Source organism: Myotis yumanensis, unplaced genomic scaffold (assembly GCF_028538775.1).
Source record: "Myotis yumanensis isolate MYYU_CA2020_CCGP unplaced genomic scaffold, mMyoYum1.0.hap1 SCAF_19, whole genome shotgun sequence".
Taxonomy (NCBI): Eukaryota; Metazoa; Chordata; class Mammalia; order Chiroptera; family Vespertilionidae; genus Myotis; species Myotis yumanensis.
This window is the reverse complement of record NW_027223770.1, coordinates 3895551-3913768: the sequence shown is the minus strand read 5'-3', so window position 1 is coordinate 3913768 and position 18218 is coordinate 3895551. Positions and strand designations below refer to the sequence as shown.

The 18218-nt window shown below is 46.4% G+C and overlaps 1 protein-coding gene and 1 non-coding gene across 2 annotated transcripts in view; one reads left to right on the top strand and one right to left on the bottom strand.

The window, feature by feature from the left end:
* Positions 1–2748: 2748 nt before the first annotated feature.
* The window catches only part of SPPL3 (signal peptide peptidase like 3), a 96495-nt gene continuing 81025 nt past the window's right edge, over positions 2749–18218 (bottom strand). The window contains exons 7-11 of the mRNA XM_070400006.1: positions 13942–14048; positions 13207–13370; positions 12295–12494; positions 11308–11417; positions 2749–4478 (exon numbers count right to left, since the gene is read on the bottom strand). Coding sequence (XP_070256107.1) covers positions 4407–4478; positions 11308–11417; positions 12295–12494; positions 13207–13370; positions 13942–14048 — 653 coding nt within the window. The 3' untranslated portion in view covers positions 2749–4406. The remainder of the gene's footprint in view (positions 4479–11307; positions 11418–12294; positions 12495–13206; positions 13371–13941; positions 14049–18218) is intronic.
* On the top strand, positions 10218–10323 carry LOC138998213 (U6 spliceosomal RNA). The gene has a single exon (XR_011469085.1). It is a non-coding gene; the product is annotated as a U6 spliceosomal RNA (small nuclear RNA).

The window sequence follows — 18218 nt, the reverse complement described above, 5'->3', positions numbered from 1 at the left end:
TCTGACCCCCAGGCTCCGTCCAGTTCCCTCTGCCTGAGGTCCCACCCCTTCGCCTCGGTCCGCTCTCGGCTCCTCCGTGTCAGGCGTAGGTTCCCCCGACGGGAGCAGGCTTATTGGAACTTGAGAACTGACAGGAAACCACGTTAAAGGAGCCCTGCGCTAAGGCTGAGTCTGCTGGCGGGCACCCTGGCGTCCTGCGACCCGTCACAGCGCCTGTGGCTCCTGCTCCGCGTGGTGAGACGTGGGGCCCGTGTTACGTGGGAGCAGGGTGCTGGGCACCTGCTGGTCCTTCAGGCCCGGCCTCTCCTGCCCGATGGCCCCGGACAAGGAGCTCTCCCGCTTCTAAAACAGCATCCCAGCTCCGCTCTGTGCCCCGGGCCAGCGTGCCATCAAAGCTCTGGGTAGATCTGTGTTGTGTTGCCCGGTGACCTGGTCGGGGGGAAGCTGCCACCTCTCCCCGCACGTCCAGCCCTACAGCCCGAATTAGGGCGCCCGCGTGGGGTCAGGATGGGGGGTTCCGTGGAGGGGAGCACGCGGCGCCCACACAGCTCAGCTGGGACAGCACGGACTGGCCTCACGTGGGTGGGAAGGGCTTTGCGCTCGAGGGAAAGGTGCGAGGGGACACATTATGGCTGTAAAGAGCGGGAGAGGTGCTTCCGGGAGAGCCCGCACCCAGGAGCAGTCAAGAGAGTAGAGTCTTGCCCGCTGGTGTGGCTCAGTGGTCAAGCGTCAACCTATGAACCAGGAGGTCACGGTTCGATTCCCGGTCGGGGCACATGCCTGGGTTGCCGGCTCGATTCACAGTGAGGGGAGTGCAGGGGGCAGCTGATCCCTGATTCTCTCTCATCCTTGGTGTTTCTTTCTCCCTCGCCCTTCCTCTCTGACAATATAAAAAAATTAGAGTCTTGCAAATAGAAAACAGTCTATGAGTTACGTAGAAATAAAAATCATTTAGATTGAGAAGCTCTTATGAGGCGTGGCCCTCCCCGATGAGGGCCTAGACGTGCAGCGCTTCAGGGCAGGCCTGCGTTCGGGCCCTTGCTCCTGAAGCGAGTCACTGTGGACACCGCCAAGGAACCGCGGCCGCGAGGGGAGGCCGTCCGCCGGGGGCCCGGGGCTGCTCCCTCCTCGCTGCTCCGGCTGCCCTTGCACACGGCCTGCCCAGTGGCGCCGCGGACACACAAACCGCTCCGTCCGAGGCTCTGACGCTGTTAGACTTCACAAAACACGTCTACACACAGCACTGGGCCTGGCGGACAGTCATGCGAGAGCTGCTATGCAGACACAGCAGATTCTATTTTTAACACTTTTTTGGCAACACAGACTCTTCCCTCCACCCTTAGGGAGCTCGGTGTGTGCTTTGTGTGGCCCATGTCCTCACCTGTCTGACCGGCAGCCCCTCCCCGTGGGCGCGGCTCCCGCAGGGCGCTGTGGACAGTCTTCTCCAGAAGAGGCCCGAGCTTGGTGCCAGCGATGAACATGTGGCTTTGGATCAACTTTGCTGTCTCATCTTCATTAGTGATGAGTCCCCACAGGCAGTCACGTGTGAGAACCTCGGAGCAGCGAGGAAGGGGTAAGTGGCGTTGGAACCTTGTGCACACACCTTGCCTAATGCAAGACTTCTTAGAACACCCCAAACCCAGAGCATCTGAGAAGCAGGAGGAAGACGAGGCCATAGCACCTCAGGCGGGGGGAGGGGGGTACGATGCACAGAGATATAAAAGCATGTGGTTCCCCCTCCTCCGGCCAAAGGGCGCTGCGTGCAGGACTCGGGGAACTCGTGTCCGCTGTGGTCACTTTAAAACCACAGGAGCATCTGCAGTTCCTCGGCCCGTTTTAAGCCCTTGTTCGCCATATGCGCCTGGGACCTTCCCCACACGCCACGCGTGTCTATAAAAAAAATGTTTCCCTAAGAGGCAGCCCTGACCAACTTTAAAATCATTTTTTTTATATATTTCTTTATTGATTTCAGAGAGGAAGGGAGGAGACAGAAACATCAATGGTGAGAGAGAACCATTGATCGGCTGCCTCCTGCATGGCCCCCCTGGGGACCGAGCCCGCAACCCAGGCATGTGCCCTTGGCCAGAATTGAACCTGGGACCCTTCAGTCCCAAGGCTGACGCTCCCTCCACCGAGCCAAGCCGGCCAGGCCTAAAATCATTTTTCGTGATAATTTTCAGCTGAAAATATTCAAGAACACCCGAATTGTGAGTAATGTATTTATTTTTATAATATTCATTGCAAATTGATTTTTTTAAAATCAAAATATTGTGGGGTGGGGATGGTTTCTATTTTGGAGGTGTGGCAGTGTAGGACTCTGAACTAGCAAATGGAATCCAAATTACATTCAGGAGCCCCGTGTATTCCCGCCCTGAACCTGCACAGAATTTCTTGAGAATAACGAGAAATCACGGTACATTCCTTGTCTGGAATTTAGTTTTTGTATGAGAAGTTAGAAGAAGTAAAATGACCAACTGCCAGAATGACATTTCTAACTACTGGCCTTGCCTTCGCCTGGAGCGATTCCGGAAGCCACCCGCCCGCCTGCTGAGCCACCAGCCTCCTGGTGTGGGGAGAAGAGCGCAGCGCCCTCGCCCGGCTGGCAGCTCCGGGGCCAGAGGCTGCCTTCTGTCTGCGCGGGATCAGAGCTGCGGCCCGTCTGGAGAGGGTCTCCTATTCGTATTCTGGTGCCGACAGAGCAGGGAGGCGAGGGAGTCTGGTACCAACAACCAAAGTGAAGATGAGGTGAAAAAGTCTAAAAGGAGTCATTTATTTTTAAAAAACAAACCAAACAGAAAACAAGGCGGCCCTCAGCAGGATTTGAAGACATAGAAGAACGCACCACCCTGATGGCTTCCCATTCCCAAGGCCACCGGCGCCACCGTGCTGTCCACCGGGCCTTCAGGCAACAGGACCCACAGCGCAGGCTCATCACGCAGGTCAGGGCGGGCCAGGAGGGTCCTGCTCGCGGGAGACCAGGACTCGTGCCGCTCCAGCCTCCGCTGTCAGAAACGCAGGCCAATTCCAGCTTCTCTCTGCCTCTGGACACTGGGCACTTCCTTACCAGGCAGGGCTGCTAGACAAAGGCTGGCGCACGTCACTCACACTAGTTACCATGGGAACGCTGCTCTCTGGCAAACAGGGCCGCTGGCTCGGACCACAATTCCTGGAATGTCGGGTGCATCCTGGAATGTGGGGGAAGGGGGCGCGTGACATTTGTCCCCAATACCCAGTTGTCAACACAGGTAAACCAAGACTATAATCACAACAGCAAGGAGAGGATTGTGTTGTTTTTTTCCTTTTTTTTTTTTTTCCTTAAAGGAGTGAGGGCATGGAAAATACAGCACACCAATGAAACAAAATGCCAAAAAAAATACAAAAAAATAGAAAATAGAAAAATGTATTTACAAGTTGTCCATTACTATGATCAGAAAGCACAAAGACGCCTGCTGCTACAATACATGCATCAGTCCAGGAAGGAAGGACTAAAACCCTGCAAGGGAGGAGCCTGCAGAAACGAAAAGGGCCAAAAAGGTTTATCTTTTCATCCCTAATTTGCTATACTGACCACAACCAAATGAGACCCCTAACGCCCATGAGTATATCAGTACAAATACTATACTGGTTTTTAACTGCACGCTCAGTCGTGGAGGGAAAGACAGCAGCTTATCCATGTACAAGAAAGCCAGAGAAAACGGCTCTACATGCTAACAATCACAGCGAGCCCCTGTCTGCTACACAGCATGATCTTAGCAGGTTTTAGGTTTTGTTTATTCATACATATCTATGTGCGTGTGTGTATAAAAACCGTGCCCCCATTCACTGCCGACACATCTGGGTGGACATGAACGCTTTACAACAATCCATATGTGTATGTTGCAAGAAGTCACTCAATGTCTGTGGATTTAATAAGTCATTTCACACCACAGAAAATATTTAATAAATCCAAAAAAGGAAAGAATATAAGGACAGAAGAGCTCTGTCTCTGTTCTCTGAAACGAGTCCCCATTGGAAACTGATCCCAACGTTCTGGAGGGTTCACTGAGGAAACTTCACTTTGCTCATGTGTTCATCCTTTTAGTGTTCGGAAGGTACAGAGCGACTCCACGCCGCGTCAGTTTTAAGCAGTCCCACACCATCTCCCACGGTGAGTCCACTGCAGGCCCAGGAAGCCAGGGGGAGGCTGGGGAGGCCTGTCACTTCAGGAGGGACTCCGCCTCCACCGCGGCGGGAAGAGGATCCGGCAGCGCCCCAGCACCTCGCTCCCGCAGACAAGCTCCCCGCAAACGCAAAATCCAGTCCCACGTCAGTTCCTTAAACAGGTACGTCTCCGAGTACCAGGCCAACTCCAAGAGGAAACGCGTCGACAGAAAAGACGAGGATGGCCGTCTGGTCACTGCGATCCATCATACTTCCAGGAATCGGGAGCTGCTGGACTTGGAGTGGAAGGGCTCAGACCACATCCGCCGCAGGTCACCCTGGGAAAAAGGAACTGGACTAAGTTACAGGTTTACACGGGAGGCACACATATCTACCAGTCTTTTCTGATTCTCAGTCTCAGGCTGCTTCCCCGGAGACTCACGGAACAGTAACCCGCCATTCTGTGAAGAACTCACTGGAAGAGCTTAGGCCCCTGGGGCAGGGAGGGCTTTTACCAACTCGATCCTGGTACAAATTCTATCACTTACGAGTCAGATGACCTGAACAAGCTAATTTACCTCTGCCCGTTTCCTCATCTGTACAATAGAGTGAAAAACAGAAATCCTGGCAATAAGATAATGCTCTTAGTTGCCGTTTTCTATTTCTAAAAATGTCATTCAGTTTAGATTCCACATAAAAGTGAGATTATATGGTATTTGTTTTATTTCACTTCACACCCTCTAGGTTTATCTATGTTGTGGCAAATGGCAAGATTTCATTATTACTGCTTAATAATAGTCCATTATTATGCAGATTTATGGGTATTGATATACATTTCTTTATCATTCATCTATTGATGGACCTGTAGGTTGCTCCCCCATTTTGGTTACAATTAACATAGCAGTGCATATATCTTTCTGAATTAGGGTTTTTTGTTTGCAGATAAATGTATAGAAGTGGAAATGTTAGATCGTAAGGCAGGTCTGTTTGACCTGCGCTAACTCACATTCCTACCGATAGTGTCAAGGCTCCTCCTTCTACATCCTCGCCAGCACTTGGTACTTACTGGTGACAGCCATTCTGACAAGTGTGAGGGGATATGCATTGTGGTTTTGTTTCCCTGACTATTAGTGATACTGAGCATCTTTGCAGTATCTGCTGACCATCTGTATGTCCTTTTGGAAGAAATGTGCATTCAAGTCCTCTGCCCATTTTAAAAATTGAATTGTTTTTCGGTGTTAAGTTGTCTGAGTTCTTTATATACTTTGCATATTAACCCCATAATTGAGTATATCATTGTTGAATATCTTCTCCCATTCAGTAGGTTGTTCTTACGTTTTGTTGGTTTCGTTATTCAAAAACATTTTAGTTTGATGTAGTCCCATTTGTTTATTTTTTCTTTTGTTCCCCCTTGTTCAAGGAGCTATATCAAAAAAGATATTAAGACTAATGTCAAAGGGTTCACTGCCAATGTTTCTTCTAGGTGTTTCATGGTTTCAGGTCTAACTTTTAAGTCTTTAATCCACTTTGGGTTTATTTTTATGTATGGTCTAAGAAAGTGGTCCAATTTCATTTCGTTGCATTTATCTGCCCAGTTCGCCACATACTGAAGAGACTGTCTTTACCGCGTTATGTAACCTTGCCTCCTTTGTCGCAGATTAATTGGCCATGTAAGTGGGGATTTCTGGGATCTTTATTCTATTCCATTGATCTGTTTTTTAAATGCCAGTACTACACTGCTTTGATTATTGTACCTTTGTGATATAATTTGGTATCAGGATGTGTTCTTCTCAAGATTTTTTTGGCTATTTGGGGTCTTTTGTGGTTCCATATACATTTTAGGATTAGTTGTTTTAATTCTGAGAAGAATGTCTTTGGTATTTTAATAGGGATTGCACTGAATCTGTATGCTACATTTTAACACTATTAATTCTTCTAATCTATGAGGAGCAAGGTATATCCTTCCATTTATTTGTATCCTGTTCAATTTTTTCTTCAGTGTCTTACAGTTTTCAGAGTACAGGTCTTTCACCTCTTTGGTTAAATTTATTGCTAGGTGTTTTACACTTTTGATGCAATTGTAAATTTGCAATTCTACAATTTCTGTCTTCATTTCTTCTGATTGTTCATTACTGATGTATAGAAATGCAACAATTTCTGTACAGCGACTCCGTCCTGCAACTACATGAAGTCACTTGTTAGTTCAAGTAGTTCATCGGTGAGGTCTTGAGGGTTTTCTATAATAGTATCATGTCACCTGCAAATTCTGAGAGTTCTGTTTCCGCCTTTCTAATTTGGGTGCCTTTTGTTTTTTTGTCTGACTGCTGTGGTCAGGGCTCACACTGCTATGCTGAACAGAAGGAACAATGGGCACCCCTGCCTGTCCTGATCTTAGAGGAAAGGCTTTCGGCTTCTCACCACTGAGTATGTTACCTGCAGGTTCTATGGCCTGTATTGAGAGAGAGATACAGTGGGGCCTTGACTTACCAGTGTCCCGGCTAACGAGTTTTTTGAGATACCAGCTGTCTCTCGGCTGATTTTTTGCATTGAGTTGATAGAGTAATTTGAGTTAATGAGCTCCTTAACGAGCTCGGTCTCGGAACGGATTAAACTCGTAAGTCAAGGCCCCACTGTATACCTTCTCTACCCGCTTTGTTGAGGGTTTTTATCATTTGTTAATGTGATGTGACGCATTGATTGGTTTATGGATGGTCAGCCATCCTTGGGATGAACCCCACTCGGTCATGATGTATAATCCTTTCCATGTACTGCTAAATCTGGCTGGACAATTTTTCTAGGTTTATAGAGGGGACTGACCTGCCATTTTTTTTTTTTTTTTTGTAATGTCTTTATCTGTTTTTGGTATCAGAGTAATCTGGCCTGTAAAATGAGTTTGTAAGCATCCCTAACTCTTCAATTTTTTTGAAATAGTTTAACAAGGATAAGTATTAATTTTCTTCTTTGAACACTTGGTAGAATTCACCTGCTCCTGAACTTTTATTTGTTGGGAGTTTTATTATTGCTTCAATTTCATTGCTAGTACTTCACAGCTTGTTTACATTTTGTATTTTTCTTCCTGGTTCAGTTTTAGAAAGTTACATTCTTCTGGAAATTGACCCATTTCCTTTAGATTATCGTATTTGCTGGCATATTGTTGTTCCTAGTATTCTTTAACGATTCTTTGTATTTCTGTGGTATCAGTTATAACTTTTTTCATTCATGTGGGCTCTTTTGGCTGGTAAGCAGAAACTTAGTTCTGTGAGTTCTGGAGGCTGGAAGTCTGAGGCCTAGGGTGACAGCAGAGTCAAGTTCTGCTGAGAACCCACATCCCGGCTCTCTTTGCTGTATTGATCTTTTCTACTGTTTTTGTTTCCTTTCACTCTCATCTTAACTATTTCCTTCCTCCTACTTGGGGTTTTGTTTGTTCTTTTTCTGGTTTCTTTAGGTGTAGAGTTTAGATGGTTTGAGAGTTCCCTTGTTCCTTGAGGGAGGCCTGTACAGCTATGAACTTCTCTCCTGGAACTACTTTTGGTGCATACCACAAATTTTGAAAAGTTGTGATAAAATATTCTATTAAATCAATCTCATCTAATAATGACATTTAAGGTCATTATTTCATTTATTTTCTGTCTAGATAATTATCCATTGATGTGAATGGGGTATTAAAATCCCTACTATTATTGTATTACTGTTAATTTCTCCCTTTATGTCCATTAATAATTGCTTTATATAGGGTGTCCCAAAATTCACGCAAGATTTGAATTTTGCGTGAGCATTAACAACAAAAAAATAAAAGCCTAATTTTACTTGGTTTATTGAATCAGATTCTAATATCTGTTGCTCTTTGATTTCAATCCCTTCAATTTGATAAGCATTACCAAGTACCAATTATGGCCCAGGAGCAGGGACAATGAAGACCAATGAAGACCACGGCTTTGCATATGTGCCAGCAAAGCTGTGGAGGCCATTTACCCGATGTGCTATTCCATACATAACCCTATACTGTATACTTTATGAATCAATAAAAAATTTACAATTTTTAATTATAAACCTGTGTTTTCTATCAAAATTACTTCTTGCGTGAACTTTGGGACACCCTATATACTTTAGATGCACAGATATTTAAAATTATTATATCCTCTTCTTGGATTACTCCTTTACAATTATGTAATGTCCTTCTTTCTCTCTTTTTTCATCTATTTAATCTGACATAAATATTGTTACTTCAGCTTTCTTTTCATTTTTGTTTGCATGGGATATCTTTTTGCATCCCTTTACATTCAGTCTATGTCTCTGAAATTGAAGTAAGCAGCACCAGCCACCCTATGTCTTTTTATTGGAGCATTTAGTCCATTTACATCCTATAATAATAAGGAGCTAATATGCTAATTAGACCAGACGGCAGAACGACCTTTCGGAATGACCAGTGGGCAGGGCTGTGGGGCTGAGAGGCAGCCGGGGCTGAGAGGGCCGAGCCCCTTGCACAGATTTTGTGCATCGGGCCTCTAGTTTAAAATAACTACTGATAAGCATGTACTTAGGCCATTTTGTTCAGTTTTGTACTTGTCCTTTATTCCTTTCTTCTTCTCTTGATCTCTTCCCTTGTGCTTTACTGGTTTGACATTGCAACCTAGTTTAGGTTTCTTTTTGTATACATCTTTTGTAGGTTTTTCGTTAACCATGACATTTATGTATAGCAGTCTATTTTAAACTGATAGGTGTTAAAGTACAGAGGGTGAGGCAAAAGTAGGTTTACAATTATGGGTATGTGAAAGAGTTGATTCTTGTATTATTATGTATTAAAATAGAGGCCTGGTGCACAAAATTCGTGCATAGGAGGGGGAGAGGGTGTCCCTCAGCCCAGCCTGCACCCTCTCCAATCTGGGACCCCTCAGGGGATGTCCAACTGCCGGTTTAGGCCTGATCCCGCAGGGACTCCTGGCTTCTAACCACTTGCCTGCCTGCCTGATTACCCCTAACCATTCTGCCTTGACATGATTTGACGTCTAACTGCTCCCCTGCCAGCATGATCATCCCCAACTGCCTTCCCCTGTGGGGCTGAGGAGACTGGGGGACAGGCTGGATGCTGCAGGGGACTGGGTGAGGTGGGACTGAGGCTGGATGAGGCAGGGCTGAGGGGACTGGGTGCTGCCATCTTGTGAGGGTGTGGCAGTCAATTAGCATATTCCCTCTTTATCAGGTAGGATATTTCATTTTTATACTAGAGGCCCGGTGCACAGATTCATGTACCGGTGGGGTCCCTCGGCCTGGCCTGTGGGGATCGGGCCGAAACCGGCTCTTTGACATCCCCTAAGGAGTCCCAGATTGTGAGAGGGCGGTTCTTGGGTGATGCACCCTGGGATCAGGCTCCTCCTTCTCTAGTTCCAGTGTGTCACCTGAGAACCGCAGCTGCCAAGTCTCTGCAGCTCAGCAGCTCCTGCGTTGACTCTCTGCCCCCTGGTGGTCAGTGTGCATCATAGCTACCAGTTGGACAGCCACTTAGGCTTTTTTATATTTATAGATGAACAATGATAAACCTACTTTTGCTCCACCCTACATATATTCTATAAGTACATTCTTACACCCCCTCCATGCTTTATGTTCTTGATGTCCTATTTTAAATTGTTTTGTGTTTGTGTATCTCCAAACTACTTATTGAAGTTTAATATTTTTTTCTTTCATCCTTGGCCATAGCTTTTGTCTGATTTGCTGTATTTATTGAATATCTGCCTATACGGAGGTTTTCGGTATTTGATATTTCTGGTTATGGTCTTTCCTCTTCTATTTAAAGACCCTTTAACATTTCTTGTAAAGCTGGTTTAATGGCGATGAAGTACTTTTGTGTTTGCCTGTCTGGGAAATTCTTTTTTCTCTCAATTGATTCTGAATAACCTTACTGGGTAAATGATTCTAGGTTGTAGGTTCCTTTCTTGTTTTTCTCTTGCTTCTTTCAAGATTGTGTCTATAACTTTTGTCATTTTAACTACACTGTGTGTTTGTGTGCATCTTTTGGGCTCATTTGTTTGGAACTCTCTGTGCTTCCTAAGCCTGGATACCCGTTTCCTTTCCCAGATTAGAAAAGTTTTCAGCCATTGCTTTTTAAAATTTGGAACGATACAGAGAAGATTAGCATGGCCCCAGTGCAAGGATGACACGCAAATTCGTGACGTGGTCCATATTAAAATAAAGTTTATGTTCCTTTCTCACTCTAGGATCCCTATAATGCAAACACTCGAGCACTTGATGTTTTCAGAGGTTCCTTAAACTATCCTTGTTTAGTTAATTATCTCTGTTTTCTTGACTTTCTATGTTGGCTTCTATGCGTTAGAGAAAACTGCCATCTCCTGCAGCCTTCGGGAAGGGCTCTGTGCAGCAGTGTGCTGTGTGTGGACTGTGCCTGCAGGGTGGTTTCAGCAGGTCGGCAGGAGCCGAGTGGCTGCTTAAGGTCTGGGGTTGTGGCCTGCTGAGCTGGAGCACTGCCAGAGGGGGAGGCCAGGTGCGTGCAATAATGGCCTGTTGATCCTGCCTGCTCCTTTGTTCAGGCAGAAATAGCTCCAGCCATGTGTCCAGGAACACAGTGCAGAGACCTTGCAGGCAGGACAGAGCCCTACCCACCGTATGGAGGTGGAGAGAGGAAACGTCAATGATGGTGCTCACCGGCCCCTCTGGCCCCGGGGTACTCCTCGGCTCCCTAGTCTTTATCTGGTTTGCTGTACTGAGCGGTCCCCTGTAGGAGAGACCTCTGTGCAGGCTTGAAGTGCCTGGTAGTTTTGGAAAGCCACGTGTAGCCAAGCAGGCACTACAGCACCTGGGGCACTGGGCCTGCCTGCAGAGCAGCTCGCTGGAGAAAGGCCAGGTGGGTGTGTTGGCCCTGCTGCTTGCTCCTACTTTAAACCTGAACGCAGAGCATTAAAGAGCTGTTGGTGGCAACAGGGTGCTGCTTTTACGAGAAGTCTCTGGAGCTGTAGGATGCCGTTAATAACCCAGCAGCAGGGGGCGCAGTGGTCTAACCCAGTGCTGCCAGAATCTGGAAGATGCTAATATCAGGTTAATAAAATGAAAGAACAAGACCCCACTGTCAAGATCAGGGGCTTAGGTAGAACCACCTCCAGCAAGGAGCATACATACCCAAATCCAGGACCAATGCCAAGTTATTGCTTCTCTCACCTTTAAGTAGGCCATTGTGAGGAGTGGCAATAAGGTAAATGGCACCAAATAGAGGAGGGCAGGCTGCGCTGCTCGGTGAATGCGAGATGCCACAGTAGCAGTGAGCAGACCTATGAGGATAGAGAAGCATTCGAGAGTAAGGGCAACGGGCCAGCCCTGAGAGGAGACTGTCACATTAGACACATACAACCTCTAGTGCCAAGACACATCCAGGTAACAGGCACACCCATCCAATGGGTAGGTTATAAAATGTCTAGTTCGAGCAGTTAAAAGAAACATGGACAGCACAGTTTAAAAAGAAATCCTCCAATTCCAAGGACCTGTGACCAACTCCCACTTCAGTCCTCAGTGTGCCTGGCCTCCCTCTGTCTACTGTCAAGTTTCAACTCTGCTACTTCCAAACCTTTGTAACCTTGGTTAAGACATTTCACCTCGTGGAGCCTCCCCCCATTTGTCTGATGGGGGTAACACCTTTGCTCTGTCCCCTCAGAGTTTGAGACGGAAATGAACCATGTATATGAAAGTGCAATGGAATTAGTGAAGTCCTGCTGTAGGAGGCATTGCAGTGGCAGATGGGTTACCACTATTCCTACCTGCCGGTAGGAGAGCTGGCTGGAGAAAGGCTAGCCTAGGGAGAGTCTGCCGTGACAGAACAAATGAAGGGAAATATACACGACTTCAGTAAGCTTGAGATTTGTAATGAAGCATGTAGACTGACCCATGACCATTGTGTGGTAGGTGTTCTTGGCTTTGAGGCCAAACCGTACTCTTACTACGATGTTCTTCAGACAGCGAACTGGGCTGGCCAGCAGTCAGCACCTATCACCTCATGGGCTTGAGGGGCATTTTCCTGGGTGGTTAGCTATTAAAAGCAAGCAGCTGCTGCTCTCCTTCTATCCAGGGTCTGCAGCTAGAAGACCTGGTTTAATTCCAGGGGGGAGGACAGCCTGAGAGGGGATCCAAATGCAGTGTCTGATTCTCTCTTACCTACAAAGTATCCGATGAGGGTGCAGTGAAAGTAGGAGACCTTCTGCATGCGTCCAGAGATGTTGGCGGGTCCAGAGGCGCCGCAGGAGTCACCGTTGGCTTGTTTTTTGTAGTTGTCATAACGAAGGACAAAGCACAACAGGAGTCCGGGCATCACAATGTCTCCAATGCCCAACATGGAGAAGTGGCTGCCAGTGGAGCTGGAAGGCAGTGTCACAGGTCAGGGATGCCACGTTGTAAAACCCTCCTCCTCCTCGGGGCAGTTTGTCAGCTTTTTAAGAAGTCAGAGAACTTATCTGAATGGTAGATGGGAATCTCTACGGGTTGCATGCGAGGTTTTAAGAGTTTAGAGATTAAAAGCCACAAGAGCACTAGCAACAGAAAGAAGTCTTCCCCCTGCCCCTCAGTGCTTCAGAGAGCACCTTGTAGATGACTGCGTAAGCACTGCCACCTCTAGAAATGCCAAGCAATTCACTCTTTGTCACACCTACACTGCTGAGACATCAAATAAGCACCCAACTACTACCAGACACAGGAGATTAAAGCAACACATTCATTTTTTTCAGGATTCTATTACCAGGAACTGTGTAATTTAAGCATTAGGACGTATTTTTACAAATGTCTTAGAAGTAAAAAGATCCAGAATCTCCTGTTAATATATTTTGAAGTTGGCTGGAGAGAATTAATAGTAGTAACCTATGGTTACTTGATAACATTAATCAATAATAAAAAGCAGCATCTGTATCCCTTAGTGATAAACCTTTGCAAGTCAACATTCTCTTCCTTTTGTAAGATGGAGATGCTGACTCACCCTTTCTAGTCTAGGATTAGACTGTGGATGACAAAGACCGACTAATCAAGGCACCGGAAGGCCGTGCGCTGGCTGTCATGAGCCTGGCGTGTCAGTCCTACCTCGGGAAAACCAGTTTTCCAGGCAGAGACAGGCGAGGAACGTCGCGCCCAACATTGGGCCCCAAGTGCAGCTTCCGGGAAAGCACATCGAGGGGATTGTCAGCCGGTTGGGTGGCCACCTTCACCATGACGTTGCTATTGAAGATGTAGGCGGAGAAAAACACCTGGCGAGGGGAGAGTCTCCTTTAAGAGAGGGAGCTAGAGAGCAACCTGTCCTTTTTGTTCGTAAGAGCAGAGCTGCACAAAACTGTGACAGCAAGCCTTTGTTTTTGTTCATCCTCACCCGGGGATATTTTTCCATTGATTTTTAGGAAGAGACAGAGAGAGAGAAACAACGATGTGAGAGAGACATTGACTGGTTGCCTCCAGCACATCCCCAACATCAGGGCTGGCAATGGAGCCCGCAACCAAGGTGCCTGCCCTTGACCGGAATCGAACCGGGACCCTTCACTTCTCGGGCTGATGCTCTATCCACTGAGCCGAATCGGTGAGGGCCATCAAACTTTTGTGACTGCATGCTTTGAGGCAGAGAACTCTGCCTACTCCTCTTCCACCATAACTATCATGTATTGTCTTCTGTAACACATGTCAACCAGCTGCCGGCTCACCTTGTAACACAGACAGCTCAGGACTGGAGGGAGTGGCTGTAGACAGGGGGTACCCCGGCCAGCCAGACTTTAGATGCTTGACCCCAATTAAACACAAAGGAGAGCAGTGGCTTCAACAGACACTTACCCAAAAGACATCATAGATTAGGAGCCCTGAGAGAAGCAGGCAGGAGACCTTGAGGCTGGGCAGGCGGACGAAGGCGATCATGGCGACACAGAGACCCATGGCCAGGGCTGGGGAGGAGACAGCAGTCAGTGTGCAGCACAGGCCCATCCCCTTTCCACAAGCTACTCGCTTATAAATCCAACAAAGTTGTAAGTCCCCTCAAAAATCAGGCAGCCTTCAGCTCTGGTCTAAGAATGTACACCCTACAGTGCAAAAGTGCCCACGTCAGCCCGTTGTGACCTGCTGGTATTTGGGGAAATCCCTTCTCTCACACTATAGGACCCAGGAGGTTCTGTTTTGATGAAGCTCCAAGACAGGCTCAGCCTGGGCCTTCTGGCCTCTGCCTCCCCCATCGCTGCGGATTCATCATCCTTGCTCCTTGCTTTCAAGTTAACTCACCCTCTATGGCATCCCCTTTCATTTACTCAGGGACACTGTTCCAGCAATTCATTCCTCTATCCTTGCACCTCTCAAAATCTGGTACATGATGTATCTTTTTAAAATTCTCTCTCCTCACAACTAAAATGTAAGGTCCTCGAGGGCAAGGCTCCCATCCTATCCCTGGAGTCTAGGACGGCCTGGCAGATGAATGGTCTCTCCTTGCCTCCAGTTCTCTCCCCCCGGTCTTCTGAGAACCCAGGCCTGATTCCTACAGATTCCTGTGGGTTCTCCCTGAAGTGGGTGCCAGGAGAACTCGGCCTGGCCCTGCAGGAAGGAACAGGAGGGCACTCTCCTCTGTGTTCCTTGCCCTCAGTGTGCACTTCCTGCTGCTCCGAGGCCACTCGAATGTGATGCACTGTTCAATACACACCATGTCCTTTCATGCTCTGCCCACAGGGCCCTGACCTGGGCTTCTTCCCTGGAAAATTCATCCTCGTTCTTAAGAGGCCAGGACAGAAAGCCTTCCTGACCTGGCCAGATGAAGTTGCTGTTTTCTTTGCGTCCATTTACAATAGTATCATTATTTATACACACGTAGTTTATTCCCTGTGTGCTCCTAGTAACAGAAACCATGGCTTATCTGTTCCTCTGGATCCCCAGCAACTGACAGTGTAGACATTCAACAAATATTTGCTGAATAAATGAAAAATTATGTTCTATCAGCTTCAAATTCCAAATTAGTCTAAGAAAAGTGAGTAAAACCATATTACAGGTGTGTATCATTTAAAAAAATTCAGTAAATTGTCAATGTATGTAACAAAGTGGGCAGATACAGGCATAGCCGAGAGGCATTATGGGTTTGGTCGCAGACTAGACTACCACAATAAAGTGAGTATCACAATAAAGGGTCATACTCTCTTTGCTAGCGGAGGGTCCACCTTCAGTTTGTGAAAAATGCAGCATCTGTGAAGCCCAATAAAGTGAAACGTAATAAAACGAGGCATCACGTATAACAGCTGGGCATACCCAGGATATAGCAATTCAACTAATATTTAATGAGTTCCTACTTTAGGTGGTGTCGCATAAACACGAGAGAAAAGTAATTCCCATCCTGACAACAGGGAAGGGTTGGAAAAACAGTAAAATTAGGAAGAAAAACTATCTCTATTCCTCCTGTCATTTTTATGATCAGGCATTCACTGGGCTCCAGTGTGTATTTTGGAGAGATGTAATGAAGACCTAATGCCTGACTTTATAATAATCTAGATGCCATTTTACTAGGGTCTCCTTCAGAACCAAACTGGTAAAATATATGCCAATTCATAGGAATATAACGGACTGTACTAGTCAATTAGGCTTTGCAAAGATTGAAACTTTTCAAGTTGCAAGCTGAAATATGTTTAAGGCGTGAAGAAATGTACTTAAGAGCCCCTTATAATCAACCCCCACTAATTTTTTAATAACGAGGTTTGTCTGTGCTGTCAATAAATAATCTGGCAGCATAAGCTCTGCTGGCCCGAGGAGCAGGACTGGTCAGTGAGGAAGGGAGCCCCTGGACAGAGGCTGGGAACTAATGACCAGAGACCAGACCAAACTAGGAATGCTGGCCGCAGTGATGGTGATCTTTTCAGGAACTTACAAGTGAGTACATGGAGTGGAAAGCATCAAGGGAACAAAGGAAGAATGAAGACCTGCGGTGGGCAGTGAGGGTCAGAGGACCGTCTGCTGGTAACTGACAGAGGGTACGGGAGCCTACTGGGCAGACAAGCAAAAGGGCAGGCTCCCAAGGTTCAATGTATCTGCCTCTAACACACGCAGGTGACTGGTCCATTCAGAACTTTCCTATTCAACTGACTATTCAATCACTTAATCCTAAACCAGCAGGAACCTTGACAGGTCTCTAAGCATCACTCAATGCCTAATCACTCATCTTATGCTAAACCTACTTACCTAGGTCAAACCAAGCATTGACAAGACAACTGCTCAGTGACAGAATTTTCCATGACTCTAGACCAGCGATTTTCCAACATTTCATCTCATGGCACCCATAAACTAATTACTAAAATTCTGCAGCACACCAAAAAATATATATTTTTTGCCAATCTGACAAGAAAAATAGGTATAATTTTGATTACTTCACACTGGACGGCTATTGTTGTGTTGGCTGTTGCCATTTTTTAACTTGACAATCTAAGGGAAAAGAGGTCCGTGCCCCTGACTAACAGTCAGGTATTGCATGTTTTAAAAATTCTCGCAGCACACCAGTTAAAAATCGCTGCTCTAGACAATGTCATTCTATCTCTAAGCTTCCAAACAAGAAACTCTGAGTTTATTTTCAGTTTATCACGTCTTTCATTTATGTACCTCACTTGGGAGCCATTGTGTGTTGTGAGTCCTTATTGTTACTGCAAACCTTGGTCGCGCTTCCCCACACTTCCTCTCCCAGTCCTCCTTCACGACCATTGTAAAAATCAGTTCACATCATGTCCTGCCCCAAGGCCCCCAGGCTCCCTCCTCTCAGGGGATCAAGTCTATGACACAGTCATGCACCCTCAGGCACAGCTCACACAGAACAGTGCTGTGCACACAGGCTTGGCCACAGGGTCCATCTCCCTGTATCTCTATTCTTTTTTCTTTCTTTCCTTTTTTTAAAAAATTGATTTGAGAGACAGGAAGGAGAGGGAGAAACAGGAACATCAATGATGAGAGAGAATCATTGATTGGCTGCCTCCTGCACGGCCCCTACGGGGATCGAGCTCACAACCCGGGTATGTGCCCTGACCAGGAATCGAACCGTGACCTCCTGGTTCATGGGTTGACGCTCAACCAGAGCCACACCGGCAGGGCTATTCCTATTCTTCAACCTCTCCTCCTCTCCAGTGAGCAATAACCTCTTTCCATGCCAACCAAGTCTCCCCACTGTCCTTGAAGTTCCATGTTTGAAGAGGCAGAAAGCATCCCTTTTGAGCACTTCAGAGGTGGTTCTTAATATAAGTCTTTTGAATGAATATCACTCCTATACCCAAATGAATATTGCTACCAGCTATGTCTTACCACTGAAACAACTATTCATCTAGTTTGCTTCTCTTTTTCTTCATTCTTTCATTCATGTAACTCTGAACAATCTTCCTTTCTCCTAAGGCAGTGGTTCTCAACCTTCTGGCCCTTTAAATACAGTTCTTCATGTTGTGACCCAACCATAAAATTATTTTTGTTGCTACTTCATAACTGTAATGTTGCTACTGTTATGAATCTTAATGTAAATATCTGATATGCAGGATGGTCTTAGGCGACCCCTGTGAAGGGGTCGTTCGACCGCCAGAGGGGTCGCGACCCACAGGTTGAGAACCGCTGTCCTAGGGCTTTTCCCAGCCCAAATGAAGAGAAACAATGCCTTCCCTTGCTCCATGCTGCTTGAGAAGCTCCAAGACTCCCTGACAGCTTCACCAACAAACTTACCTTCTGGTTAAATGTAAATGAAGCAGCAGTGTTAGGAAGTAAATTATTAATCTTAGCTACTTCGCTATAATTACTTTCAATTTATTATTGATATAATCTCTACTATTACCTTGTCTTCCACAACCAGCAGGTGAAGGACAAAGACAATGACACCAAACTGAGCTTAACTGTTCTTGAAAAGGATTATGTGACTTAGAAGGTCTTAAGCAGTCTTGCTTCTAAGATCTCTAGATACTAGACTCTAAGACTCTGGCATCTTAAAACAAAAAAACCCCACGAATTTCTAGATTTCTGACACTAAACATTTTCCAATCACAGCTTAGAGGCAAGTGCTGTGGAGTGAAGGGCTGGCTAGACATCTGTGAAGACTCTTCTAGTCTCTGAACTGGTCAGGGGAT